General features: G+C 41.7%; 3 protein-coding genes and 1 non-coding gene across 4 annotated transcripts; 2 read left to right on the top strand and 2 right to left on the bottom strand.

Moving 5' to 3' along the window:
* Positions 1-743: 743 nt before the first annotated feature.
* Positions 744-835, bottom strand: trnar-ucu (transfer RNA arginine (anticodon UCU)). Its single transcript is given in 2 exon segments — positions 744-779; positions 799-835. It is a non-coding gene; the product is annotated as a tRNA-Arg (tRNA).
* Positions 836-1,145: 310 nt separating this feature from the next.
* bag1 (BCL2 associated athanogene 1) lies at positions 1,146-4,354 on the top strand. The gene is made up of 7 exons (XM_061084348.1): positions 1,146-1,257; positions 2,478-2,606; positions 2,688-2,770; positions 2,853-2,966; positions 3,058-3,165; positions 3,257-3,319; positions 3,420-4,354. The coding sequence occupies exons 1-7, from the start codon at positions 1,221-1,223 to the stop codon at positions 3,507-3,509; spliced, it is 624 nt and encodes a 207-aa protein (XP_060940331.1). The 5' UTR covers positions 1,146-1,220; the 3' UTR covers positions 3,510-4,354.
* Positions 4,355-4,365: 11 nt separating this feature from the next.
* On the bottom strand, positions 4,366-5,661 carry myl12.2 (myosin, light chain 12, genome duplicate 2). The gene is made up of 3 exons (XM_061084349.1): positions 5,461-5,661; positions 5,105-5,266; positions 4,366-4,894 (listed from the first exon to the last, which is right to left on the bottom strand). Exons 1-3 carry the CDS (start codon positions 5,642-5,644, stop codon positions 4,722-4,724), a joined length of 519 nt encoding a protein of 172 aa, XP_060940332.1. The 5' UTR covers positions 5,645-5,661; the 3' UTR covers positions 4,366-4,721.
* A 3,675-nt stretch (positions 5,662-9,336) lies between these two features.
* Positions 9,337-26,325, top strand: myom1a (myomesin 1a (skelemin)). Its single transcript, XM_061084773.1, has 38 exons — positions 9,337-9,413; positions 9,579-9,668; positions 12,685-12,825; positions 12,908-13,091; positions 13,211-13,368; positions 13,600-13,692; positions 13,837-13,925; positions 14,177-14,221; positions 14,624-14,785; positions 14,869-15,030; positions 15,591-15,732; positions 16,564-16,763; positions 16,856-16,912; positions 17,131-17,255; positions 17,491-17,674; positions 17,845-18,019; positions 18,206-18,327; positions 19,285-19,481; positions 19,603-19,729; positions 20,325-20,509; positions 20,618-20,732; positions 20,938-21,094; positions 21,187-21,293; positions 21,564-21,608; positions 21,764-21,900; positions 22,030-22,174; positions 22,490-22,549; positions 22,636-22,703; positions 22,809-22,934; positions 23,591-23,674; positions 23,922-24,009; positions 24,122-24,160; positions 24,374-24,479; positions 24,726-24,889; positions 24,975-25,011; positions 25,227-25,249; positions 25,586-25,641; positions 25,794-26,325. The coding sequence occupies exons 1-38, from the start codon at positions 9,337-9,339 to the stop codon at positions 26,058-26,060; spliced, it is 4,539 nt and encodes a 1,512-aa protein (XP_060940756.1). The 3' UTR covers positions 26,061-26,325.
* The last annotated feature ends 1,587 nt before the right edge of the window (positions 26,326-27,912 follow it).

Genomic DNA, 27,912 nt, shown 5'->3' with positions numbered 1-27,912 from the left:
CTGAACTGCGGATCAGTCAAAAAGAGTTAGACATCACGATACCCTTAAAATATGAAGATTTCCAGACCGAGTTTGGTGGATTTGTTACATCTCTCCTGGTTCAGGAAGCCCAGGATCATGGGTAATATCAACTACGGTGGCCTAGAGAGCCCAAAGCACTGTCAATTAAGAAATCTCGTGCAAATTAAGAAAACAACTTCATCAATTTGACGACACATGCGCTGCAAAAAGTCTGTAGTTCAACACCTTGTGAAGTTATTGAACTCTGCTATCCGTCAGTGGTGTTGCATCTTCTCAAAGCGTTGAACTCAGAGCCAGCTTCATCCCTTTTTTTAAGGTCTCCTGGAAACATTTCCGCTGTAGTTTTCCAAATTCGCAGCGTGTTACTATATTTGCATTTTTTGTGACTTCTTGCAGTCAAATTGATTAAAAGTTGTTTTCTTAATTTGCACATTTTCTATTTACATGTGTTTTCTTAGTTTGCGGTGTGTTGGGCTCTGTCGACGACAGTATTCCACCGTCCAGTTGTGTTTGGGATCATTAAGTGGGACCACAAAGTCCACTGAATCACCAGAGGTCTGCAGGGGGCGCTGTAGCACAGTAGTGACTGTTCCTACAACAAGTTACTTTGGTTTAACGCGCAATCTTGAGCGCAAAATGTTTTGATCATAGTGATATGTGCTTCGAAGACTCAACAAGAACTTTAACTTTGATCCATTTTGTCTTCATCTCAAAAATGTCTCCGACTCTGGTGGGACTCGAACCCACAACCTTTGAATTGCTGCACAAGTGCCTGCCTAGAAGTCCAACGCGCTATCCATTGCGCCACAGAGCCATATGGTCACAATCTATGGAGCCTGCGGAGAAAGATCTTATTGTGAAGGGTAAAAAATTAAACGTTGAACGTCAACAATCTGAACGTGTCTCCATATCGAAGTTTAACCACGTCATAAATCTATACAAAAAAACAAAAGTATTTGTTAAGAAATATGTCTTTTATATATTTTTCAAGATCAGCAAGTTCCCACTATCAGTTTAATACGCGTTTATCTTTTTATTTGAAAGTTTGCATTAAAAAAAAAGTCAAAGCGCCAGGGGAAACTGTTTCCGGTGTGCCGCCGGAAGTAGCCAGTGTCTAGCACCAGCAGACAGCAGCAGCAGCATTAGCATTTAGCTTTGTGATTTCATTTTGATGTGTGCAAAGAACTCCAGGAGGAAACATGTCACAGCCAACCATCACGGTCATTGTTGCAAACGGTAAATAATGCTTTTTAACACGTTAAACGACAAACTGTTGCATGTTGGCAAGGAATTAAAATGTCGGTCGTGTAGCTAGGAACCGGTTAGCTAGCGTAATGTACCTAATGTACTGTAGCTAACGTACTGCAGCTAATGTACTCTAGCTAATGTACTGTAGCTAGCGTACAGTAGCTTACGTCCTGAAGCCAGCGGTTAGGTCCAGGGCTCTATATGGTCAAACACTATAAATGTTTTATATACGATATCGATAGTTATCACTACAAATGTCATGTTATTCTGTTTGTTGTTAGGTGTGAATACAGATCTGAGGTCTGTCAGTTTGGTGTTGTACGTACTCGTTGTGTTTATATATCGATCAAGGAAGTCTTACAATTAAGCTGGAGATGATCAGCCTGCCTCTTAAAAACGAATTGAATTTTGAGACTCAACTTGAAGAAAGTGACTCAGTCCTGTGGCCTTCAGTTAAGAAACATTGCTAAAATATTCAAGTGTGTTATCCTTCCAAGAGGCTCCAACCACAGACTGTATATAAGAAGGTCCAACTGGTGGCCAGACTTTTAACTGACACAGGACACAGGTTACACATCCCACTGGCCAGTCTTCATTGGTTACCACGTAGAATGGATTTTAAATATTCTTCAAATGACATTAGCACAACATGGTTTAGCCCCTCATTATATTTCTGAATTAGTGTTTCCTCTGCACACGCTGAGATCTTAACGGTCTACGGACCAAGGTCTTCTGGACATCCCAAAATACAGATTGGCAAGAACCATCTTCCCTTAGATTAAATAAAACGGCACAGCCGTTCCATAAACATTTTAATCTATAAATGTTCAATCTTTACATTCCTTTTATTTTAATTTGGGTGTTGGTTTACAGTTGACGTTACATGTTCTTGTAGATAATGTGTAAATATAATTGTATCTGGCTTTGGATTTAGTTAAATATTCAATATGGGGTTTGTTTACTTGTTTAGTTTTGTAATAGTATTGTATTGACTGAGTGCTTTTTGTAATTTGTAGAGCAGGTCACATTTGCTAAGTTACCTTTAGGCTCTTCAAATGAAATAAAGCATTTTTCACAGCTGTTGAATTAATGCATCTGAATAGTTCCACTTATAACCAAGTCACGCACTTTATTCCATGATGATATTATTTGCCACGTAGGAAAGTGAATAACAGTTTTTGTGTCTTTTCTTCTTCCTCCTACTTCAGGATCAATTAAGCACAGCATCACATTAACTGTTCCTGAAGAAGGGAATGGTCCGACTGTCAAAGACTTGTCGGATGCTCTCGTTCAGACCACCGGAGTCCCAGCAGCCTCACAGAAACTCATTTTCAAAGGTAGATTCAAGGTCTCTTCTGATTCTAAGCCAAACGAGCTTTATCGACCGCTATCTAACCTCGCCTTCTTCATTGTGGCAGGAAAATCGCTGAAGGACATGGAGGAGAGTTTATCCACCTACGGGATAAAAGGAGGCTGCAAGCTCATGATGATTGGAAAGCGGGTAAGGTGTTTACATTTGTTAAGTTCCTGATGGGTGACTAAATATGTGATCACATAACAAACTCTCAATCATCTCCAAACAGAATAGTCCTGAGGAAGAAGCAGAACTGAAGAAGCTGAAGGACATTGAGAAGTCTGTGGAGCTAACGGCTAAAAAGCTGGAGAAAGTAGACGGGGAGTTAACTGGACTCAAGAATGTACGGATTTATTTCTGTTTTTTAATTTGAATATTTTTCCTGCACTTCCCTTTTCTATTTATAAATGTCTCTCTGTTCCTGTTCTATCCAGGGCTTCCTGGCCAAAGACCTGCAGGCAGAGGCTCTGGGGAAACTAGACAACAGAGTGAAAATAGCAGCTGAGCAGTTCATGAAGATTCTGGAGCAGATAGATGCCATGGTACTCTATTGTGATTTAAGTGTTTATTCTTTCAGGGCATGTTTTATTAATGTGTCATATAGCAAACCTAATACTGTTTCTCTTCTAACAGAGCCTCCCAGAAAACTTCAATGACTGCAAAATGAAGAAGAAGGGACTTATAAAGACAGTGCAGGTAATCCTTTTTATCTGTTTTTATCAAAATGTGGTGATTATATAAAACAGTTTAGAATAATGGAATTGTTTTACTGAGTGTGCTCGTTGTCTGTCGACAGGATTTCCTGGCCCAGTGTGACAAGATCGAGGCCTGTATATCGGATCACCTAACAAAGGTCCAGTCGAAAAACCTTGCCCTGGTAGATTAGCGCAACAAAGCCTCCCTCGTCTGCTTTACGTTGCTCTGTGAGCAACTGCGACGTGTACAGAAAGCTTCGAGTGTGGAGCAGACCCTTGTTTATTTATTGTTGGTGTGAAGTGAAATCCCTCATCACAGGCGGTCGTGGGAACAAAAGGAGGCTGGTTAACGACAGCGATTCACGGATACATTCTCTCGGTTAAAGACTGATATGATGAGCTTTCTGAGATATTTTAACCACATGCACTCAGAGGTGCTTTGAATTGTGGGAAATTAAATACTGTGGATCATTTTAATGCATCTGAAACTTGTGATCACTGCTCTGTACCTATTAATATAAATTGTTTTGTACGGCAGTTTGTGGACGACCAAGTAAAATGAGACTCAGAATCCCAAATGATTCTTTCTCTGGTCACAGCCTGCACTGTTCTTAGGAGGCCTTTCTGTACAATTTGGGAACTTCACACACAAGTTTTGGGCCCTTACACCTTGTGTTCCAGGTAACACCAAAGGAGCTGGGTGGGTTTGACTACAGGGATCTGTGCAGGCTGGTCGAGTCGTTTCCACTTGCTCTCTGCAGCAGGAGTTGCTGAATTTCTTTGTCATGTTAGTAAGATAATTAAAGAAAACAAAGTGTAGCCCAAGACCACAGTACACAGCACTGTCCACACACTTTTGGCCAGTTTATGTATTTACTGTTTCATTACCTCATGAGTCAGTACAAAACTAGCATTTGTTCATTGCAGTGAGTGTTCATGTGTGTGAACTGTGGAGTTTCATTTGCTTAAAACCATTTCAGAAGGACACCCAGTTTTCCTTTGTTTTAAAAAATAAAAACTTTTTGAAATATGAAAAGAGCATTGGTGTTTGATGTCAGAACCCAATTTAAATCGACAGAATGCAAACATTTTCAGTAAAACCAAACCAGTTCCAGTAACAGTTTATTTCCAGCTTTATCCAAGGGGGTCTTCACATACATCTTAAACTAGCTTACACAGACCCTTAGTGGTCTTTTCATATAAGTGCAAATGAGCTTTAAGAGAAGGGTTGGTCCAGAGATTTGGTCCAAAAAGCAGCTTAAACAAATGACCTTCAGAAGTCTACAGCACAGTGAAGCCTTGTCATGAGCCAAACTAACTGATATAAGTGTTCTAACATGTGGTGACCCTTTAACAACACGCAGCATGTAGAGCGTAAACCTCATCCGGTGAAGCCTCTGTCCCTAATCGTCTTTGTCCTTTGCACCGTGCTTTAAAATGCGTGTGAATGCTACATAGTTGAAGTTGCCTCCCTTGTCAATAGGGGCCTCACGTAAGAGCTCGTCCACTTCTTCATCTGTAAACCTGTCGCCCATCGTAGTCAGCAGGTCACGCAGATACTCCTCCTGGATCACACCTGTATGAGGCAGGTAGCAGACATAGAACGTTATGGACACCAGGTTACTGCTGCTGCCATCAACAATGTAACTGCTACTGACTATGGTTATCTTCAGAAGTTGTACAAGTTACAAGAATCACAAGCAAGTACAGTTGCCTGCGTATACTTGTACAACTTCTGAAGATACCACGGCCTGGGGAACCGGTCTCACTCAGATCTTAACATCACCTGTGCCTTCCTCATCGAAGCAGGCAAAAGCATTGCGGATCACATCTTCAGGATCTGTGCCGTTCAGCTTCTCTCCGAACATGGTCAGGAACATTGTGAAGTTGATTGGACCTGGCGCCTCGATCATCATGGTCTCCAGGTATTCATCTGTGGGGTTCTTACCTGGGAAAAGGAAGAGATGAAGACTGAATAAAATGTCTCTTACCCACTACCCATGCTTCCTGAATACTTACTAGCTATATAAGAACACTTGCTAACAGATGATTCTGCCAAGCTTTCATTTCTTTATCCCAAATTTGTATAAAACCCCAATTTAAATGTGTATATGTGTAAAAACTTGATACTGTTGAGTTTACCTAATGAGGCCAGCATGTCATGAAGGTCTTCTTTGTCAATGAACCCGTCCCTGTTTTGGTCGATCATGTTGAAAGCCTCCTTGAACTCCTGGATCTGGGACTGATCAAACATAGCAAACACATTGGAGGTGGCGCGCTGAGGACGCTTCTTGGTGTTCTTCCCCTTGGCCCTTTTGCTCGACATGTTGGCAGCTGGTAGATTTTCCCAATCCTGTGGTAAAAAAAATAACATGAAGACACAGTGATTTCAAGATTATGTCAAATATACCTTGATAACAATAAATGTTATGGTAAACAACAGCTGCTGACTTTCATGTACATCAGGAATAATGACCACATCTGCAGTTTGAGACTGTTGATGGGACATTGTGCTGATCCCTGGTTGGATGTCAACACTCACTGCAGCTGTTGTTGACTGAATAACATGAGACGAGCGTCATCAAAGTTAGTCAGCATCCCTACAGATGGTGTTCACAGCACGACTAGACAAATGTCATAGAATTTGCATGATGGATGTTAAACAATATAATGATGTAGTTTATCAACGAATGTATGTATTATAAAAAGGCAACTTCCTCATTTATTAGATGAGATATTTGAAGAGGACAATTTCTGATTGACTGCATTAAAGCAGGGAGATCAGCTTTACAATGTGCATTTTGTTTGAATAAAGATAAAAAACATAAAAACATATCGCTCTGGGTCATTCTCTTATTGTTTTATTTAACAGGTCTCTGTCTCTCAACTTAACATCTGTCGTATAAATACTTCAACCAAACTTTGCACTTGATAAATGACATTAGATGGCGATTTAAAAAACGAGTCCCTTCAATGAGACGTAAATTAAACAAGAGACTGAACGATATTGCCTCATGTTTCACTCTTTATTGTTTTATTGAGCATTAATGGTTATTTTATGTCTCTTGTGTGTCTGATGCTTAAATATTTCCTGAAAGAAACATTTACCTGGGTTTCTCCTATTGATGTTGAAGAGGTGACTTTAATATTAATGAGGATTTGATTTTAGAGGAGAAATCTGCCATTAGGAAATTGTGTTATTATCGTAGCATCACAGCAAGTGAAGCTTACGTCAACCGTCCACAATAACCAGAATGTATATAACGATGAAATATCTGCTAATGTGAATAAAAATATCGTTATCTGTATTTGTGCAATAACAAATATCTTCTCCACAGCGTGAATAACTCGATCCAAACATTGTATGTAGGAGCTAGCTTTAGCCCAATGTTGACCTAAATAACAACAGGGCGCTAACCGGGAAATACAGGAAGTACACGGACCCTCTCTTCTTAACGAATGACGCGATAAAGAGCAGTAGATGAATAAAGAATAAAAGCACAAACCTCAGAAAGAAACAGGAATTATTCGCAAAAGAGGCCGAAAACACAGGAAGTGGAGCATCCACAGAAAGAAGAGGAGCGACCAGCAATGCTTTATTTCCTGTTCCCCCAACCGACCAATCAGAGGCGACCCGGAAGATACCATCAGACTGGAATGTTCCAAGTTGTCTAGGACAATATGCTGTCTTTAAATTTATTTGTTAGATAATAATGAATGAGAGCACACGATTCGACCAAAGCTCTTTAATTTTGGTTATTTTTATACATATTTTAGCTATCCATATTTTCATTATTTATATTTTGGTTATCTTTAATTTGGTAATTCATATTTTGGTGACTCATATGTTATTTTTTTATATTTTGGTTATTCATATTTTGGTTAAATATGTTTTGGCTATCAATATTGAGGTTATTTATATTTTGAAAACTACAGATGCTGCTGTTTATATGTTCTACCACGAGAGGGCAGCAGTTACTTTACAAACAGTTTACAAACGTGTAAATTGAACAAAGTAGAACTTCAGTTTATTTAATTTTTTGTGTGTTGTGTGTGAATGACATAATAAATACACACTTGTGATAACTGGTCTGTAACAAGTATGTTTACAAAGGTTAATTTGAGGTAAATCGAGATGATAATAATAAAGAGTTATTATAATCATGTCACATTAATGTTGGCTGGTGGGTACATGAGGTAAAATACAGTTAATTGACCTTAAGGCCTGAACATGAACCCTGAACTTACCTAGAAACAATTCATCTCATCCTAACTAAACTGCAACTGTGGCCGTTCTTCACTTCTATCCTTTTACCATATATCTACCACAGCCCACCAGAGACACCCCCCCTCTGAGGGGCTGCACCCCGGGGGTAGAGGGCCAGGCCTGGGAGAGGCTCCTCAGACTCGCCTGAACCCTTCTCGTGGTCTCATGGTCTAAATTTAAATCTGCTGCAGCCTTAAAAGGTCCTGACGGTGTCTTGTGCATTCTGCCGAGTGGCAGCATTATTTCTGTTCTGTGGGCTGAGTCCTGTCCACTGCCCCTCAGCCGGCTGCTTTGCCCTGATCCCAACCTGCCAAGGCCACTTTTGGAATTAACACATCAATTTCTCTTATTCTCAACTGCTGCGGATTGGTGGGTTCTCATTTGTGGTGAGTGACAGATATATATATATATTTATGTATACATATATATATATATATGGTTATTTATTTCATAAGTGTGTCTCTTAAACTTAAGGATTGTTAGGATAATGTAATGTAGTCATATGTTAAAGCTCCTAACCACTAAGGCTTGAGTCCTAAATTCAACCAATGTATTTATATATATGTTTTTTAAATTATTCTTGTTATTTAAATCCATTGAGTGTTCTTGTACTTTATACTAACATGTTATCGCTGTAGTTTCTGCGCTCATGTAGTTTAGTTTGCATGTGTCATTTGCAGTGAAACGTAGTCAATGAAGAAGAGCTAATCCATTCATTTCATATTTCATTTGACTTTAAACAGCTAAATCTCATTTGTGTGCCCTTAAGGCAAACTGAGCACTTTACAGCTTCCAGCTCTTCTTGATAAGTAAAGGTGGCAAACGCCTCCTGCAGTATGTGTTGCTCAAGGGCACAACAATCAGAGAGCACAGTTTGAAATCTGCTGCTATAATCTACACATCCTGTGATTACATCATTTACCTTTTGTTACATGGGGACGGGCCTGTACCCAGTAGAGGCTGTTCATGATTTCAAGAGGTCTAACTTGAGCAATACTTACTCAGGGAAAACTAGTAGTTTATTAATTCATGCAGTAGTTTTGATCATGTAATAAAACATTTTTTTTAAATTCACGAATGCCAAACATTCACTTGTTCCTGGTTCTCAAATTACATCATGTGCCTGATCTCTGCGACAGGAAACTGAAAACCTTTGGATTCAGACCATTTTTTGAATATGTCAACAGAGGTTTTGGATATTTTTAAAGGCAGGTTTTGTTGTTTTTGATGGCCTGAAGAAAATAATAAATAATCTTATTAATTAAGCATATAATCATATGTTGCAGTATTATTTCTGTCATCGGCCAAAGCCTGCAAATTAATTAATTAATGAAGACTCATAGTATTTAACCTATTTTCCCTTGAATCACAACCAATCCCATTTTGTTTTGTTTACCAGTTGGTTTACCATTTAAATTCTTATTTAATTTTATGAAGACAGAAAATGAAGATGAAGATATTGAGACAGAGAATTGATTCCCTACCTACCGCTAGTTCATTTAACCCAGTAGAACTAGATTTTAACCAGAGCTAACACTTCAACTGCTGCACAAATAAAACCATAACACCATCTAGTACATGTTTAACTATAGTTGGGTGCTTTCTTAGAACCTAACCACCACTTAATATCCTCGGCTTACCTCCCCCCTAACCCGACATCAGAAATCCGTCTACAATAATAACAATGAGGTTGATTCACAGAGCTTGAAAAGGAAAGTCTGACATTCTAAGTTGGCACAGTGGCTCTCAGGATGTCAGGATCTGTACAAGTGACGCAGCAGCAGCAGCAGACGCAGCAGCAGCATCGTCATCAGGAGCAGCAGCATCATGAGCAGCATCTGCATCATGAGCAGCATCTGTATCATGAGCAGCATCAGCATCATGAGCAGCATCAGCATCATGAGCAGCATCTGCAGCAGCAGCATCATGAGCAGCATCTGCATCATGAGCAGCATCAGCATCATGAGCAGCATCAGCAGCAGAAGTATCCGCTGCAGCATCACTTTGAGTGCAGCTGTTTCCTCAGCTCCAAGGCGTCTGTTAGCAAGCAGTCGTTCACCTCGTTCAAGAGCACCAGCCGTCGGTAAGAGCGTGGGAGTGACGCAAGGCACTGATGGTTGATATTTGAAAAGTGTAAGATAAGAATGAGGCTTGATGTGACCTGCCGCTTCCATAACCCCAGGAGGGACGAATGCATTCAAGCGGACCACTTTCATAGATTCATCACTGTACTCCAAGGCTCTGGTGTACTCGTAGTCATCCACTCGTAGATGTCCACCTTTTATGATGTCAGGGTTTTTACGTTTTTTGTCAGACTACATCTTATTCTCCTGAATGCTGAAAGAGGAACCGTGTCTAGTCTCACGGACCAAGTTCAAGTCTTGAATATTTTAGTTCCAAAGATTTAAAAAAACGCTATTCTTCAAGATCTCAGCACTAACATTTGAACAGTTTACTCTCCAAACCGTTAACATTTACAAATTCATTTTAAATGTCAAGTGAAATTTTTAGGAAAGTTGAGTCTGAAGAAGTGAAGTCTCAAAGAGCTGAAATCCTTGTTATTAGTCCAAGTTTCAAGTGTCATGTTTACAGCTCCGGGTCTATTGTAATGCGGATAATCTATAGTGTAGTATATAAATTACTTGTATAATAATGTTCTTGGGTATTCTGATGTTAATTAGTTCGGTAACCAACACCAACTGAAACAGTCACTTAAGTTCAGTTTGTACAGTTTTGATCATCAGTTAATTACTAATCCGTTAGTTTTTCAAACAAATACTTTATTCAGTCATTTTGGGGTTAAATCTTAGATATGAAGTTACATTAATACATTAAGAATCTTTCACCTGCATTGTATATTCTAATGCACATTTTAAACATTTTCTGCATGTGACCCAACAGTGACTTGATAACAGTATATATTTAGCATTAATAATCCAATAAGAATGACATGGCGCCCCGTAGAGCTCAGCCCAACAGTCTCCTTATGATTTAATTGGAATCTGGAAAGTCTGGATTTTTTTTGGAATCATCATCAAAGTTTCCACATTCCATAATATCAGTCCCCTAAATATCGCAGATTTAAAAAAAATCCAGTTCCAAGAATTATTCTCTGGGAAATCAATGAAAATGTTAAAAAATGCTCAATCTCCCAATCTTAAAGAAAGTAAAGAAAGAAGTCTCCCACTGATCAAGATCCACACTAAGTTTAATTGGCTCTTCCTCGGGTCACACCCCCACCCATCTACAAGTAGTTGAGCATTTTTTTTATGTAATCCTGCTCCCATGCAAACAAACAGAGAGCAAACATCATAAATCATGTCCTTGGCGGAGGTTACGCCTGTTAGTTCAACAATTGTTCCAAGTGTTCATTCAAACTAATCCTAATATAAGATATGAGCTGTAGATTACGACCTCTCCAGCCTTATGTTCATGTGACAGGTTTGTTATGATGATAATCGCAGGAGATATCACTGTAAGCTGTCAAGAACATTTCAATTGGTCCAAATCTGCCTCATTTTCATACTGATTTTGTATTCAATTTCAACTCTATTGTGAAATCCTGTGTTGGAATTGAACCAGGCTTGATTTGAAATGTCTCCATAGTCTGTCAAAACAAGTCTATAATCAATAGCTGTTGAGTGCAGCACCTCAGAAATTACCCATTGTGTCACTTAGGCCTGACAACATGTAAAGTGGTGAGAGGGTCTTTGTGTGGGAAGCTGCAGGGCTCAGTCTGCTGGTTGGAACCGTGGTCGTTTTCTAAAGGGGTCAAGGAAGGAATTTCAGCTGGAGCGAGCGGCTGCCGGATTTATTTCTGGACGGTTGTGCTATTTCTGTATGGAGGACATGAGACGCTGCCGGTAGGCCGACTGTAACGACCCTGTATGTGACTCAAGAGATTGTAAACCAGCCTCCACGGACATTTAATAGTCATTGATATTGGTTGGGTATGAATTTTTACCTATCAAGTATAAAGGTCGATTTTTTACCTGCACTCACTCTCCTTTATGCAATATGCTGTGTGGAAGTTGGTGCCTTTATCGTTAAGATCTTCCGATTGACACCTTCCGTGGCCTCTGAGCCTGTCGAGAACGAAATGCTTTTATCAGCACCAAAACTTTTGATACCTTTGACTTTCCCGAGCCAGAGACTTTCCCCTCGACACGCTCGATGAGTCAGAAGTGGAAATAACTTCTTGGCTCTGCAGAAATCTTTTGTGAGACTCTCTCCATCTGCCGGTCCCTGCTGTGCTTTCATCCCCTTCCACTGAAGTGATCCCATGGCTATCACAGCCGTGCTACGCTGCCGCTCCTCCAGGCCCAACAACTTAGCGGGCCAGACGTGTTTACGATCAGATGCAGGGCTTTAGGGTGAACGTCCACCCTGCTTTATATCCAACACTTCCGGCTCCTTTATTTATTTATTTTTAAACGAGCAGATAAACCGAGCAGATAACAGGGAGGCCCAAGAGCCGGATAGGCAAATGAGTCAGAGTGTAATATGGGTCAGGGTCCTCAAAGGTGGACAGAAATACACCTGCCTTTTCTGAGCACCACAGCATATCCTGAATGGGTGTTTATGTAACCGGAAACATTTATTTAAAGTTTTATAGATGCAGAGAGGCAGCGTGGTCCATGTTCATATTTTTACATCGCACTAAAGATTTCTTTGTCCATCTTTTATGCGTCGTTCACTGTATTTTTGTTCTATTGATGGATGGATGAAATATTCAAAACACCTTTCTGTACAATGCAGCAAAGTTTTCCAGCCTCCAAAATGTCAGTTGCAGTTATAAAACAGAACATCTCAGTTCCTTCAGCATTGTTTTGAAAAAAATGTTACCTTCATGAGCCCGAGTATGAGGCATACATAAGTTTTTTAACAAGTCTATTTAAAAGAAAAGAGAGATATTGTTGTCTTTAGCAAACGTGACTTAAACAGGAGTGAAGAGAGATTATTTTCCGCTGCAGTTATTAGTATTTGCTGATTGTTGGATTGAATGAGTAAGTAAAATGAAACACACCATGAACTGTACTTGATTGTATGAATTTGCCACGCACAGTATCTAATTTTAATTGTTGTGTGTGACCTCCTAGCCTTACGACCTCTGTGAAGACAGAGAAGGTGAAGGTGCAGGAGGAGGCTAAACTGAGCACGCTGAGAGCCAAACGCACCTACCTGGCCATGGACACGGACAAGGAAGTTATCGGCTATGTCGTACCTGTATTTCGAGCCAAGTGAGTGAAGCCAAACATGCACATGAGAGAGAGAAATCAGTTGTTTTATGTGTTGTAAGATATTTTCCTTCCTCCCCCTTAGTCATGAAATGGCTCGGGGTCTGATGGAGGCCCAGGAAGTGGTCACGGAGGAGGGGATCAACTATGTGGCCATGAGGAACCTGTTTGTCAGGGAGGCCAGCGAGACTGTGGACGTGAAAGTGGAGAAGAAGACCAGAAAAATGCAAATCAGGGAATCTGCTGAGCGTGTGCAGCTGAACAAGACGGTACATCCTTTCTTTTGTTTGATTGTTTTCCACTGTTAAGGTTAAATCATCTTTTCATAAAAAACCCCAGTAATCCTGCACTTAATCTCAGAGTCTGGCTTCACTCTCGTGTCACGTAGATGGAAGAGTGGTCCGAGTTCCGTAAGAAAATGAACCCAGACAGCCTGACACACCTTCCGGAGTTTATTGTGAAGCCCCGTGGACAGACGGTCTGGGAGGGCAACACCGTCAAGCTGCACTGCACCGTGGCCGGCTGGCCCAAACCCAGGATCGCTTGGTAAGACATTTCCCCAGCTCACTGGTCCCCACCTTCTATGAGTCACACCAGCAAAAAGATGCTGATGAGGGCGAAACGGGCGTGAGTGAGTCACAGAGAAGTTTCTGTCCAAAGCTCTCGTCTTATTTTCCTCCGTCGCAACTTGAACGCACACACCCTCCCTCTGCAATTACACACTCCGAGGGCAACGGTAAGAAAAAATAAACCAGCTGTCTTTCCGCTGTCTTCAAGGTACAAAAACAATGTGCTCATCGATGCCAAGGCCCATTCCGAGAAGTACACGGAGGAGAGCAATTACAACATGCACTCCCTGGAGATCAAGAAGTAGGTAATCCTTCAGCTCACACTGCGTGGCCTCCGTCAGTATCAATGACATGTGTGTCTACAATGCACGCTACAACAAGCTGAGTGTTTTGAGTGGGAAATATTCAATGCAGATGAGGTGCCAGTGATTTGTTTCCTTTCCAGCTGTGATTTCCTCGACACTGCTCAGTATCAGGTGTCTGCGCTCAACATAAAAGGAGAAACATCCTTTGTGTCCACCATTGTCGTCAAAAGTAAGTCCCGAGGCCGTCTGATCTGTATCAGTTCCTGTTCCTGCTGCTAAAGGTCATAGGTCAGAGTGGAGGGTGAAAATAGGCCCATTGTAAACACAGCATGGTCCAGTTGTGTCTGGAAGAGTGTTGTCAGAGGTCAAATGGCATCAGTGATGGACAGCAGGAAAATCTTATGTTTTAAAGTTGTGAGATGTGTAATACATTTATATTTTTTCAATAGGTTACTGATTTAGATCTTTTATTTTTTGCAGGGTTCCAGGACAAAGAGGAAGCAGGTCCACTCGATGCTAAACCACGTGAGTCACTCTTGATTTAATTTATTTTAAGCATAACAAGAAACATTTGTGTTCAGCACATTCTACATTTCACATACGTTTGGGTAACTAAAGAGCTCCAAATGAGATAAAGTAGAGCTTGTAGTTGCAATAATCAAAAATGAGTAGAAGAATGAAATGAAAAGCAGCTGCTCTTCAGCTCCTTACAGCTCATTGGTCTCTTAAACATTATATCTTGCATCTGCCTGAAGGGAATTTTGATTTGTCATCACATGGACTCAAAGATGAGCTGATTATATCAAAGTGGTCAAAGGTCCCAGTGACCTTATATGAGTCTGGGGGGGGAAAATACACGTTGACTGAAACTGCACTGGTTGGTGGCGGACAAAACCACAGGTTGTGAATTCTAGTGAATATTTGCAGATGGTTTCTGCGCTGAGCACGGTGTCACCTTCGAGACCACCATCATCGACAAATTTGAAGTGGCCTTTGGCAGCGAGGGTGAGACCCTGAGTCTGGGCTGCACTGTCATCGTTTATCCCACTGTGAAGAAATACCAGCCTGACGTCGTGTGGTACAGAAACTGTAAGTAGAGCGTTCAGTCTTTTAGTATAATTATTAATCCCCCATGTGTCGCTAGTCACACCTCTGCTGTTTTGACTTGTCAGCCGTCGCCCTGAAGGAATCCAAATGGGTCCACTCCCACTGGTCTGGTGAGCGTGCCACTCTCACTCTTGTTCACCTCAACAAGGAAGATGAGGGCATGTACACCCTGCGCGTCAACACCAAATCTGGATTCAACACCTACTCTGCTTACGTGTTCGTCAGAGGTAAAGTACCATAATCACATAGAAGAGGCACCTTAGAAATGTAGCTTTTTAGATACGTGCATTGAAAGTTGAATTAATCTAAGAAGCTGGAGAATTGGACCGTGTGTAGCACAGCATGTTACAGATTACTCCACATACAGTACAGATACGGTGGAGAGCCTTTCAGTTCTGCAGTGTCTCTGAGTGCCATGACGCTCTTTCTGAGGTGTTTGGTTTCCTCCGAGCAATGTCGCTTCTAAATCTGTCTGCATGTCAGGAGAGTCACTGCCGAGGGTGACGTGCCTGCACCAAAAATCTGCAGGATTATGCATTGGAGAGAATCTTCTGAATTTGTTTTGTGTTACTAAGAAATAAATGCATCAATCATAGATCTCCACAGCGCTGCTTCGCACACTGTACTGTAAAGGCTGAAGTAGGTCAGAAAATGGAGACTGAGTACGTAATGGAGCTCAGCCTGAGCCTGAGCCCTGCCCTACTCACTCACTGTGTGTTTGTGTGTGTGTGTGTGTGTGTGTGTGTGTGTGTGTGTGTGTGTGTGTGTGTGTGTCTTGTTTTGCCAGATGCCGATGTGGAGGTGGAGGGGGTTCCCGTGGCCCCCCTGGATGTGCGTTGTCATGACGCCAACAAGGATTATGTGGTGGTGACCTGGAAGCAGCCAGCGGTGGAGGGCAGCAGCTCCATCCTGGGATATTACATCGACAGGTTCGTCAGCCAACTATGTCGTGACTCTGTCCATCATCCGTCCATCATCTGTCCATCATCTGTCCATCATCCGTCCATCATCCATCCATCATCATACATCTGTTCGTCCACCATCCATTATCATACATTTGTCCATCATCCATCCATCATCTGTCCATCATCCGTCCATCATCTGTCCATCATCCATCCTTCATCATCCATCATCATACATCTGTTCGTCCACCATCCATCATCATACATTTGTCCATCATCCATCCATCATCTGTCCATCATCCGTCCATCATCTGTCCATCATCCATCCTTCATCATCCATCATCATACATCTGTTCGTCCACCATCCATCATCATACATTTGTCCATCATCCATCCATCATCTGTCCATCATCCATCCATCATCATCCATCATTATACATCTGTTTGTCCACCATCAATCATCATACATTTGTCCATCATCCGTCCATCATCATCCATCATCATACATCTGTTCGTCCACCATCCATCATCATACATTTGTCCATCATCCGTCCATCATCTGTCCATCATCCGTCCATCATCATCCATCATCATACATCTGTTTCTAATTCCACCGAACTGAAATCTTGACAGATGTGTTGTTACCTTCCAGATGAATAACACCTTCATACATTCCTACCTGCCTCCTGTCCCTGTGACTGCCACTGAAAATATATATAATGAGCATTTCATAGATTGGACTTGTCAGTGACGTCCTAATGAGACAGATGTTCTCTAAAATCATCTTAAATAAGACTTAGTTTTGCGTCACACATGTGATTTGTACATCACCTGTGTGTGTGTGTCTTGTGTTTACAGGTGTGAGGTGGGCACCCAGCACTGGGCTCAGTGCAATGACACCCCGGTGAAGTACGCCCGCTTCCCGGTCACAGGGCTGGTGGAGGGCCGCTCCTACACCTTCAGGGTGACGGCTCTGAACATGGCAGGAGTCAGTCGTCCGTCCCGCGTCTCCGAGGCCGTAGTCGCCATGGATCACTCTGACAGAGGACGCCTCAGAGGTTCGGCTAACTCGCCACAGAGCTGCTGAAATGTTACTGAAAAGGCCAGCAACTACATTTCTAATCAATTTATTTTTTATTTTCCTCCACAGCTGGTCCTTTAGCTCCTTGGACTGGGATGATCAAGTTTACAGAGGAGGATCCCACTGGTAGGACAACATCAAAATCTGTTATTTGAATGACACAAGGTGTAGAGCTGGGTATCGGACCTCAACTTCGGTGTACTGTCTGCAATGTTTCTGTGGATCGGACAAAATATTTTATAGTTTATTTATATTATATTTTAACCAGGCAAATGGCTTTTCATATTGATCAATTGGTGTTTGAGCGTCTTGTACTCAGTCTCCTGGTCCTCTCGTCTCTTCAGTGGGCTTCGTCCCTGGAGAACCCTCGGATGTTGTGGTTACTGAGGCGACCAAGAGCTATGTGGTGCTCGCCTGGAAGCCCCCAGTCCAGAGAGGTCATGAAGGAGTCATGTATTATATTGAGAAGGTGAGGAGAAAGTGAACTACCTTTGATTGTTTGTTTTCCGAGCCCAGTGCTATTTTGATTGTTGTTATTACGAGGAATTGTATTTATTCTACAGGGACAGTGATATCTGTAAATGTGCCAGTAATAACATCTCTCCCGCTCCGTAATCTGTTTATTTTTCTGTTTCTTAATCTGTTTAGAATGTATTTTAAATGCCTATTGTCATCAGTCTGACACGTCGCTGGCTCTACCTCAGTGTATTGCAGGTACGGACACCTGGCAGAGGGTGAACACCGGAATGCCAGTCAAGTCACCCCGCTTTGCCTTGTTTGACCTGGCCGAGGGTAAATCCTACAGCTTCCGTGTGCGCTGCTGCAACTCGGCTGGCGTGGGCGAGTCCTCCGTCTCCACGGGAGAGATCACAGTCGGGGATAAACTGGGTGAGCCTGCAAGACCTGCATCATGTACAGGTGGCACAGTTTATCAGCACTTTTCTGCCTTAGGTTGGCCAATATGACCTTAAGCCTATAGCATAATGAAATGTAACTGTAGTAAGTCTAACATCCTGTCTGTCTTTCTTATTTACTCATATGTCCCTTGTTCTCAACAGACCTGCCCAGCGCTCCAGGCAACCCAGTGGCCATCAGGAACACCGACACCTCAGTGGCGGTCTTATGGGGGGCCTCAAAGGATGTCACACACCTGGTTGGGTACTATATTGAATGTACCGTGGTCGGCTCTGATGTCTGGATGCCATGCAACAACAAGCCTGTCAAGCAGACCAGGTAAGCTGGTTTACTGTTTCAAGTTTTTTCTCTTACATTCCACACAAGCGTAGGAAAGGCCAAAAGTATTATTCATTCTACTTTGTAATATTAAAGGTATAAATCGTAAAGTATGAAAAATGTGAAGGTTGGCACTAGCCTTGTTCTTCTTCTGTTGATAAATCAAACTCTCTTCCCCATGAACAGGTTTGTGTGCCATGGCCTGACCACTGGAGAAAGCTACGTGTTCAGGGCGAAGGCAGTGAATGCAGCTGGTTACAGCCACAGCTCCCACGATTCTGATGCTGTGGTTGTGCAGGCTGCCATCGGTGAGTGTCCCCATCCGAACTCACTTCCATTTCTCACTTTGCCCCGTAGACATTTTCTCTCCTCTTTTTTTTTTAACATTTATTTCTCCCAGGAATAATTGCTGCACAGACTCATTCCCGTTTTTCGTCATTAAGATTCAAATCCATACACACAAGATCTGTGCCATGAGATTCTCTAAACTCATCTATGTCCATTAACTTTCATCTATTCTTTCCTGTTAACTAATCAAACACATTGAATCATAATTCTCAGTTACTTTACATCCATTCTCTAGGTATTATCTCCTCTTTTGCTGCCAAATGCCCTCATATCATGAATGCCATATGCACACAAGTGACATTTGTTTGTTTGTGACGCTCGTGGGTGTAATTGCATGTGCCTGCAAGACGTGCTCATCACTAACAGTGGAATTTGTCATTTTGCTGTTTCACATTCATTAGTGACGCGGATGACTAACAATTGAGTTCCAATTTAAAAATGCTTTTTTCTCTGTGTTGGTATTGATTTCTGTATAAAGTTGATTTCGCTCGAGTTCTGTTTTGCTGTTTGACAACTCTTCAGGGTTTGCCTCTAGGTGCATGGCCAAGCTGAAGGCTAAAACATTGAATTCTTAAAGAGCATGAACCTAATGAGAGTCAGCCGGCTTCTGGCCTCGAGCGTAAGTACATTATACATTGAAATAACTCTGTGTGCAAAGCATGTTCAGCAGTTGCGTTTGTAATGTCTGTGATGTCTTAACACTAATGACCACTAAGATGTGTGCAATATTTGGCAAATACCAGGTCATCTGTATGGGACTATGTATAGAACGGAATTTTTAATTCAAGGAAATAAGTAAGGGCTGAATAAGTAAGGGCTGAATATCTGAAAAATGATTTTGACTTACTTCTTTTTCACACTCTGTTATCTACAATAACATAAACAGGCACTGACCACCTTCTCTACTCTATCTATAGCCGTCCCTGGGAGGCCCACTGGTGTGACCTTGCTGGAGGCCGTCAAGGACTTCATGGTTCTGGGCTGGACCGCGCCTGCTAACACTGGAGGGGCTGATATCAGGGGATACTTTGTGGACTACAGGACTGTGAAGGGAAACATTGTGGGGAAATGGCATGAAATGAACCACCAAGCTTTGACTACAACCACCTACAAAGTACGTGTTTTTCTCCATAATTACAAGTCACAGAATTGAATGTAGGCGTTGTGTGATGCACAAATAAGTTAACAACTGAACTTCTAATAATTTCTCATGATCTGCCCTTGCCTTCCTTTAGGCTGAGGACCTGAAGGAGAATGTCTTCTACCAGTTCCAGGTGCGCGCTATGAACATGGCAGGTGTGAGCAAAGCCTCTCTGGCCAGTGCATCTCTGGAGTGCAAGGAATGGACCATTACTGTGCCAGGTAAAAGAAAACATTCTGACAGACAGTACATTTTCAAAAGTCAAGTCGGGATCATTTCTTATCACGTGGATGTGTATTTGCACACTTCAAAGAGGATAATGCATGCAATTAATAAGGGAGAAGATAAGTACAATAATTCCACAGGAAAAAGTTTTGCTGACAACAATTCTTTTCACATCCGAGTAGATACTAACATGCAATAAAACAATAATGGTTAACGTGTCTTCTGTGCTATTCAAAAATGTATTTAAATAATTCAACTTAAAAAACCACTTACAATACATTCCATTGATACAATTAACCATGTAAGCAACAAAGAAGCAGTGCACCCTTCTCCAAATATTAAAGAATAACATTTAAAATGATTTGCTAATATACATTAGAAGTATGTCTTGGAGTAAAAATACTCTTTGTTCGATTTGTATATCGTTTTTAGTGTACTCAGAAAAAGAACTGTGAATGTATATATGCATGTCAAGTATATGTATGTTCATCAAATGAGAGCAAATGTTTTCTGAATCCAAACTTGATCCTGATCTCATTTAAAGTATCTTGCAATTCTTCACTTACTAAACGTCCTTGTGGCTCCTTCAAGGTGTTCCCGTTGGTCTCCACGTGCTGGAGGTCCGTGACACCTCTGTGGTGGTCCTGTGGGAGCCCCCTGCATTTGAGGGCCGCTCTCCTGTCAACGGGTACTACCTGGACCTCAAGGAGGTCTCTGCTGGACAGAAGGGCTGGAAGGCTGTCCACGAGAAGGCCAACAAGAAGAAATACATGAAGGTGAGGCAGTGAATACAATATGAATGATGTTTTCAATGTGTCACTGTAGCATCTTCACGAGATATATGTTTGTGAAATAATGAATCAGTGTTGTTTTCAACTGGCCAGGTTACTGGGCTGAAAGCTGGTGCATCCTACATCTTCACTGTGCGCGCTCAAAATCTTGCTGGAGTTGGAAAGGCATCGGCTGCCCTGGGTCCGATCCCGGCCCAGACTCACCCTGGTGAGTGTGGCTGTTATATAACACACACACACATTGGGTTTCGAGTTTTCCTGGAAAGTGGAGTTGTATTTTATCCAGACTGGAAATCTGTAACCCATCAGTGACGCACACACAGACACACGAACACACCCACCCACCCACACACACACACACACACACACACACACATAGACACAGTAACCATTTCCATTTGCTCTGCTTTCAGGCACCAAAGAGATTTATGTGGATGTCGATGATGATGGCATCATCTCGATGATCTTTGAATGCTCCGAGATGAGTGAAAGCTCCGAGTTTGTTTGGTCAAAGAATTACAAGACCATTACAGACTCCTCACGGCTGACTGTTGTCAGTGAACAGGGCAGGTAAGGGAGAACAATTCTTCATGCAGCTCCCCTGGAAACAACTGAGAGACATTTATTTTCCTCACATCCTGTTTGTGGCCGCCTGTCTCCAGGTCCAGAGCCATCTTCAACAGCCCCTCCCTGGAAGATCTGGGAATCTTCTCCTGTGTGGTCACCAACACTGACGGCATCTCCTCCAGCTACACACTCACTGAGGAGGGTGAGTCAGCCGCCGGTGTTGGAACCTCTGCTCCTTCGTTCCTGCAACTTGATTCACTTGATATTTATATGGATGACATAATTGCTAAAAGAGTGAGAGAGGCTCATGTCTGTTATATGGTTATAACATATGTTGCACCCATAGGCGTATGTGTTTGTCTTGAAATGTTATCTCAAGTATCTTCTTTGTCAGGGTTGTGGAAACAGTTGGATGAGTGATTGCTGAGGTCGTGACATTGACCACTTTGCTGCTGCCATTGTTTTTTGACAGGTCTCAAGCGTCTCCTGGACATCAGCCATGAACACAAGTTCCCTGGTGAATATCCACACAGCACAGATCTCACACTGCTTTATCATAAAGTTTGAAAACATGTCTTAACTATTTTTGTCAAGAATATTGTAGTTTCCAAGCAGTGGTCATAAAAGTGCATTGGTCTCTACAAGAGTGTTGATAAATATGGTGCTTTCTAGTTATTCCCTTTAAGAAAGAAATGTCCATGGAGTTGCTGGAGAAGGGTTGCGTGAGATTCTGGACTCAGTTGGAGAAATGCAGCTCTGCCTGCGAAGTGGATTACGTCTTCAACGACGTCCTCATTACTCAGGGGAAGGTCGGGATCATACTCCAAGCTAACTTGTTCAAAATTTCCACTTCTAATATGGAGAATCTTTCAGACTTTACGTTTACAAATGATAGAATGGTGTTTGTCTGTGAAACACTCTCCTTTATTGTTTTCCAGAAATACTCAATGAACTTCGACAAGTCCACCGGCATCATTGAAATGTTCATGGACTCTCTGGAGGTCACCGATGAGGGAACGTTCACCTTTAACCTGGTGGATGGAAAGGCCAAGGGGACAACCAGCCTGGTGCTCATTGGAGATGGTAAGATCTTAAATGCAACTTTAATACCCATACTGATGCTTTTAATATTAATTTATTATGTTATGTAATACAGAGCAGACACCTCAACCTGCAGATAATCTTTTAATCACACACACTGAACATCTTGCTCTGCTGGGTGTGTTGCATTCACTGCAGTTATGCTACATGTCCGTTGGGGGGCAGCAGAAGACAACCTTTTCTTCACCCTCATGTGTTCTTAAGTTTACTTTTCAGGAACGAAACATTCCAAGAATTTCGGATATGACATTTAACTGTCACATTTTTAACTGTCACATTTTCTTTGCCCCTGTCCAGAATTCAGGGAGCTTCAAAGGAAATCAGAATTTGAGAGGGCAGAATGGGTCAGGAAACAAGGTAAGAGATCTTTCTGCAGTGTTTAATAATTAATAACATAACTTACAAAAGTGTTATTAAGATTATTTTCCATTTACTTTCCACAGGTCCTCACTTTGTCGAGTACCTTGACTTTGCTGTCACTCCAGAATGTAATGTGCTGTTGAGATGCAAGGTAAGAAAAGGAACTTCAAATATTTTTATGAATGTTCAAGTCATACAGTAAATAGTCTCAGAGTCTCAGTCAAATCATTCCCACGTCCCTTCTTTCGCTCCACAGATCGGAAATGTCAAAGCCGAGACCGAAATCAACTGGTACAAGGACAAAATTGAGATTGCAGATGATGATGAGGATGCCCAGAAGATCGAGAGACAGGAGGGCGAATTGACCTTTAATATCGGAAAGGTCAGCCCATTATACGCAGGCCGCTATTTGTGAGGAGTCGTGGGCTTATGAGTACAGAGCAAGTAGCGATGCCGCTGGTGCAGCTATGCTTCCATCGTTGTGGTAGACTAGTTGCTACGCTGCTAACCTTCCCTCTCTGACACACAGAAAATCATAAATGATGAAACACTCTTGAAAATATTCACGCTCCTGAGCGGTGCTGGAGTCAGCACATCAGCATGTCATCCTTGGAAAACAGAATAGATGTATACTGGATCCAGCTAACGCTCTATTTTTGAAGGTTTTACTTTTAATTCGTATTTCGACATTTTGATTCTTACTGCTTACAGGTCGTGTTTTCAAACATTTATGGCTATACACTGAAAATGCAATGTATGGTTTGTCTGTGTGCTTCATTCATTCATTCATTGTCATTCATTCATTCATTCTTTCATTTATTAATTTCTAACTGAATTCAATATAACTCCTCTGGCCAATATAAAAGCTCTTGTCTTTTTGAGGTTTTGAATTCGAGTGCCAGAGAAGTTATATTGAAGTTTCAAGGCACCAGTGCATTGAAACTGTATAAACATCACTCAGAAAGAGAGGGTTGGTGTCATTGCATGAGCTCTGGAGAGGCGCTCCTGCATTAACCTGCTTATCTGTCTAATTCACAGTGGAAAATTAAGCAAGAGAAACAGAAAGAAAGAGAAGGAAAAAAGCCGCCTGCAGATGACGTTCCTCCACCACCAAGATCCAAAGTCTGAACATAATCTTGTTGCCATAAGTTCATGTCCATAATTTCTCCATGTGTCCTCCTCGTCTTACCTTTTCCATGTTTTCCTTTCACCGCCTGCAGCATCCTGGGCTTTCAGTCTAGTCTGTCTCTGTCTGGCTGTTCTTCTGTCTTTTTTCTGTCCTAAGAATTACACAGTTTTATCCTCAGTTTGAGGGAAAAGGGAATTTATTGTTGCCTCGTGGACACTAAAGTTTTACTTCAAACTCTAGATCTCCAAAGCGGATGCCGGTATTTATGAGGTACATCTGAGGGATGACAGAGGCAAAGATAAGAGCCTCTTCAATCTGACAGAAGCAGGTGAAGTCGAATTTTCCAACTGATGAAAAATTGGAAATCAATGGTGTAAGTCTGGTAAAAGAAGTATTGGCGAATCTGACATTAATTACTGCTGCCGCCTTTGTTCCCCCAGGATATCAGGCTGTAATGAACGAGCTGTTCAGGGTTATTGGTGAGTCATTTAGCTTCACACCTATCAAGCAGTAATGAACGACCACACACAATGAAGCGCCACACATAGAATTACAAACCCACGGAGAGAATGTGCCAATGTGCAACATGAATTATTAACAGCCATAGATTGCTTCATTACTATTTTCCTTATCCTTTTGTTTTATATGGGCTGTAAATAAATTCCTGATTCATGTTTTTTTTTCCCTCTTAGCCAACTCCTCCTGTGAAATTCAAGTCCTCAGCACTGAACACGGTATCGTCCTCCACTCCTCGGTCGTATATCACCATGAGGAACTGCGTGTTGGTTGGCTCCAAAAGTGTGTATTCCCCGACTGTATTCTACATTCTTTTCTGATAATTGTTTTAATATAATTGTCCCTCTTGAACTATAATGAAAACACATGTTTTACTAGAATAGGGATGTTTGTGCAGGAAGCTTAGCTAGAATCACCGCTTTCGTTTCCAATTTGAATCAGGGTTTTTGGTGTACATGATGCAGCACAGTTTCATTCAGTTTTAAAATATTCTTTACATAATCTCTATTCTCCTCATTTCCCCTTCAGAGATGCAAAGATCGCCGCCTCCGAGAGAGTTAAGTCCGGATTCACAGGAGAGCAGCTCTGGCTTAACATCAATGAGCCCACTGAGAAGGACAAAGGCAAATACACCATGGACATCTTTGATGGCAAGGACGGAGTCAAGAGAGTCTTTGAGCTGACTGGCCAGGGTGAGTACAACTTTTTTCAATTGAAAAGAGATAATACTGACTATTTTTCCCTGCTGTAACAAAATTAATTTTGCTTCTGCTGCAGCTTGGGAAGAGGCATTTGAAGAATTCCAGAGGCTCAAGTAAGTAAACGACACCTTGTGTTGCATAATTGTGTATTTCTGTCTGAAGAGGATGTTTACGCAAATAAATTTTAACGGTCATCACAAACTACAAATAGTCTGTGCACTGTGTGGGCCCTTTGAGAAGCAATCAAAATACATTTCCTGGCATTGTATAGCATAGGAGGAGAAAAATGGAGATGTTTCTGATAATGTTCCACTCCTTCCTTCCGCAGGGCGGCAGCAATTGCAGAAAGAAGTAAGTGATTATCTATTTTTGGTTCTACTGAGAGAAACCAAATTCTTTATGAAGTGATTTAACATATTTCTGGATATAGAGGTTGTTTTGGTTTAATAGAACTTTTAGAAGTGAAGTTTTAAGACTTTAAGTTATTTTATTAAATCTTAATTCACCATAGATTGAAGAAAAGAAAGTTTTCAATTAAAAATCACAACATCATTCATGCATAGAGAAGAGTAGATAAATACTGTGCCATGTTTTATGACATAAAGACAGACTCGTGTGATTATTAGGTCGTGCACCTGATGAATGCTTCAGGTTGCTTCTTTGCTGACTCTTGTATTTCATGTGTAGACCGCGCTCGTGTCGTTGGAGGCTTACCAGACGTGGTTGCAATCCAAGAGGGCAAGGTAAATGAATTAGATACTCACTTTGTGTTAAGTGCTTTGTCTCAGCACAATCTTTATTTGCCATCACATCCTTCTTGGAGCACCTCTGTCCTCAGAAATCTAAATGTGTACGAAACACAACAAAAACCCTGCGTCCCTCTTCTCCTCCTCAGAGCCTGAACCTGACCGGCAACGTCTGGGGTGAGCCCTTACCCGATGTGTGCTGGACCAAGAACGACAGGGTGCTGGTTTCTGATAACCACATCAAGCTCACGTTGGAGCACGGGAAGTATGCCAGCATCGCGATCGACTGCGTCACCACGGCTGACTCTGGCAAATACGCCCTCCAGGTCAAGAACAAGTACGGAAAGGAAGCTGGCGAGTTCACTGTCAGTGTCTACAACCCAGACGAGGAGCATAAGGAGGGGAAGAAAGACTAAAGGGTGATGAAATAAAGGAGATTAAGATTTGACGACTGGGCTGTCTCCAAAGCATTTTACCCCGGCACATGCCAATGCAACAAGGCAGTTTAAATAAATCATGAATTCAGCTGCTTCCGCCTGCGTCTTTCATGTGCTGGGTTAAACAGCTTTGGGCATTGCTTATTAAGGGAGTAAACCGTGAATGTGAGGGATGATAATGGTTCGCTTGTAGTTGCTTGAGATGTCTTCTGTCCCTTCTGGCCGCCATAAGCAGTTAAAGTAATGTATGGGAAATGGTTGACCTGTCATTACTCTTTGTTTTAAAAACAGCAGCAGAAGCAAAGCACTGTTTTTACAATATTACAGTATAACATGTGGGTGACCTGTGACCCCTCAAACCATGTCCCACTGAGGTGTATGTACTGTAGAAAAAAAAATAAAGGAAGAAACGGACGTTATGAAATCCAGCCTTTTCTTTTGTGTTTTAAAAATGTGTCAGTGATGTCACATTTTCCATTGATCTCTCTGTGTCTGTTTACAAACCGCCATTATGTGTAAACTCTACCTATGTTATGTAGCCTTTGATGTGCAGTCGGCAAGCTCCAATTGTCAGTCCTTACAGCATTCTGCTGGAGGTGGAGCAGGTAAACCTCGTTGACATGTAGAGGAGCACGAGTGTGACCACACACACACACACACACACACACGTGACAGCCGGAAGTGGTTCATTCAGCCCTCACAACTGTGCAAAGGAGCACAGACATCATCGTCATACTTGGTGAGATGTTTACTGTTTGATTTGAACTAGTCATTTGAGTGTCACACACTTTTAGAAGACGTGTGTTGGAAGTGGAGGGAACGTTTTGTTTCAAGTAAAACAGGAGGAAGCCGTGAACATTAAACTGTCCTGCAGCGTTTGTTCTGCGGCTGTGTATCTAACCACCAAGGTAAACATGAAGTCTGTTTTCTCTTTCATACGCTCTGGGTTGTAACGAGGCTGCACCTGCTTTGGAGAGGTTTCCCTTTGGCATTATATAATCTCATGTCAAACAGCTTATTGTTTAGACTGAGTCATTTGATTATTGCAAAAACACAAAACAACTAATGGATTTGGAGGATGAATGGCCTGTAAGAAAACAAATAGTGCCATTTCATCTCTGCATGGTTTTCTTGCTGGATGTCACCCAGAGTGGGATCCTGGTTTCATAAAGGGCCTTCAGGTTCACTGAGGATACCTTTCATTCATAAAGATAGTCCCTGTAATCCCATGTTTAACATATTCTCTATGATTTGCTGTGAAATCAAAAGTCTTTCTAGAAGTAACACATGCTTTCTAAGATCCACTATAATATTTACAGACAAGAATATTTGAGCTTAAAGGTTCAGTGTGTAGAGTTAAGAGACATCTAGTGGTGAACATGAAAGATGTTCCATTACAGCGCGGCCCTCAGAATGACTTCACGCCCAAATTACCAGAGTAAATAATGTTCCAGTTGCACAGGAACAATGTTTACGTTAGAGAGCTAGAACACAGTTCCTAATATTATGAGCATTAACATTACTCTGCATTTCAAGCATAGTAACACCTTAAAACAGCCACAGACAGTTATTGGAAAGTACGGCACATTTAATGACAGAAGTGCTAATAAACACTCAAAAAACTTTATAGACAGACAGACAGACAGACAGACAGACAGACAGACAGACAGACAGACAGACAGACAGACAGACAGACAGACAGACAGACAGACAGACAGACAGACAGACAGACAGACAGACAGACAGACAGACAGACAGACAGACAGACAGACAGATGGATAGATGGATGGTTGGTTGGATGGTTGGATGGTTGGATGGGTTGATGGTTGGA

Source organism: Limanda limanda, chromosome 13 (assembly GCF_963576545.1).
Source record: "Limanda limanda chromosome 13, fLimLim1.1, whole genome shotgun sequence".
NCBI classification, from domain to species: Eukaryota; Metazoa; Chordata; class Actinopteri; order Pleuronectiformes; family Pleuronectidae; genus Limanda; species Limanda limanda.
Note: the sequence above shows the minus strand (reverse complement) of the source record. Positions and strands in the feature narration are given on the sequence as shown.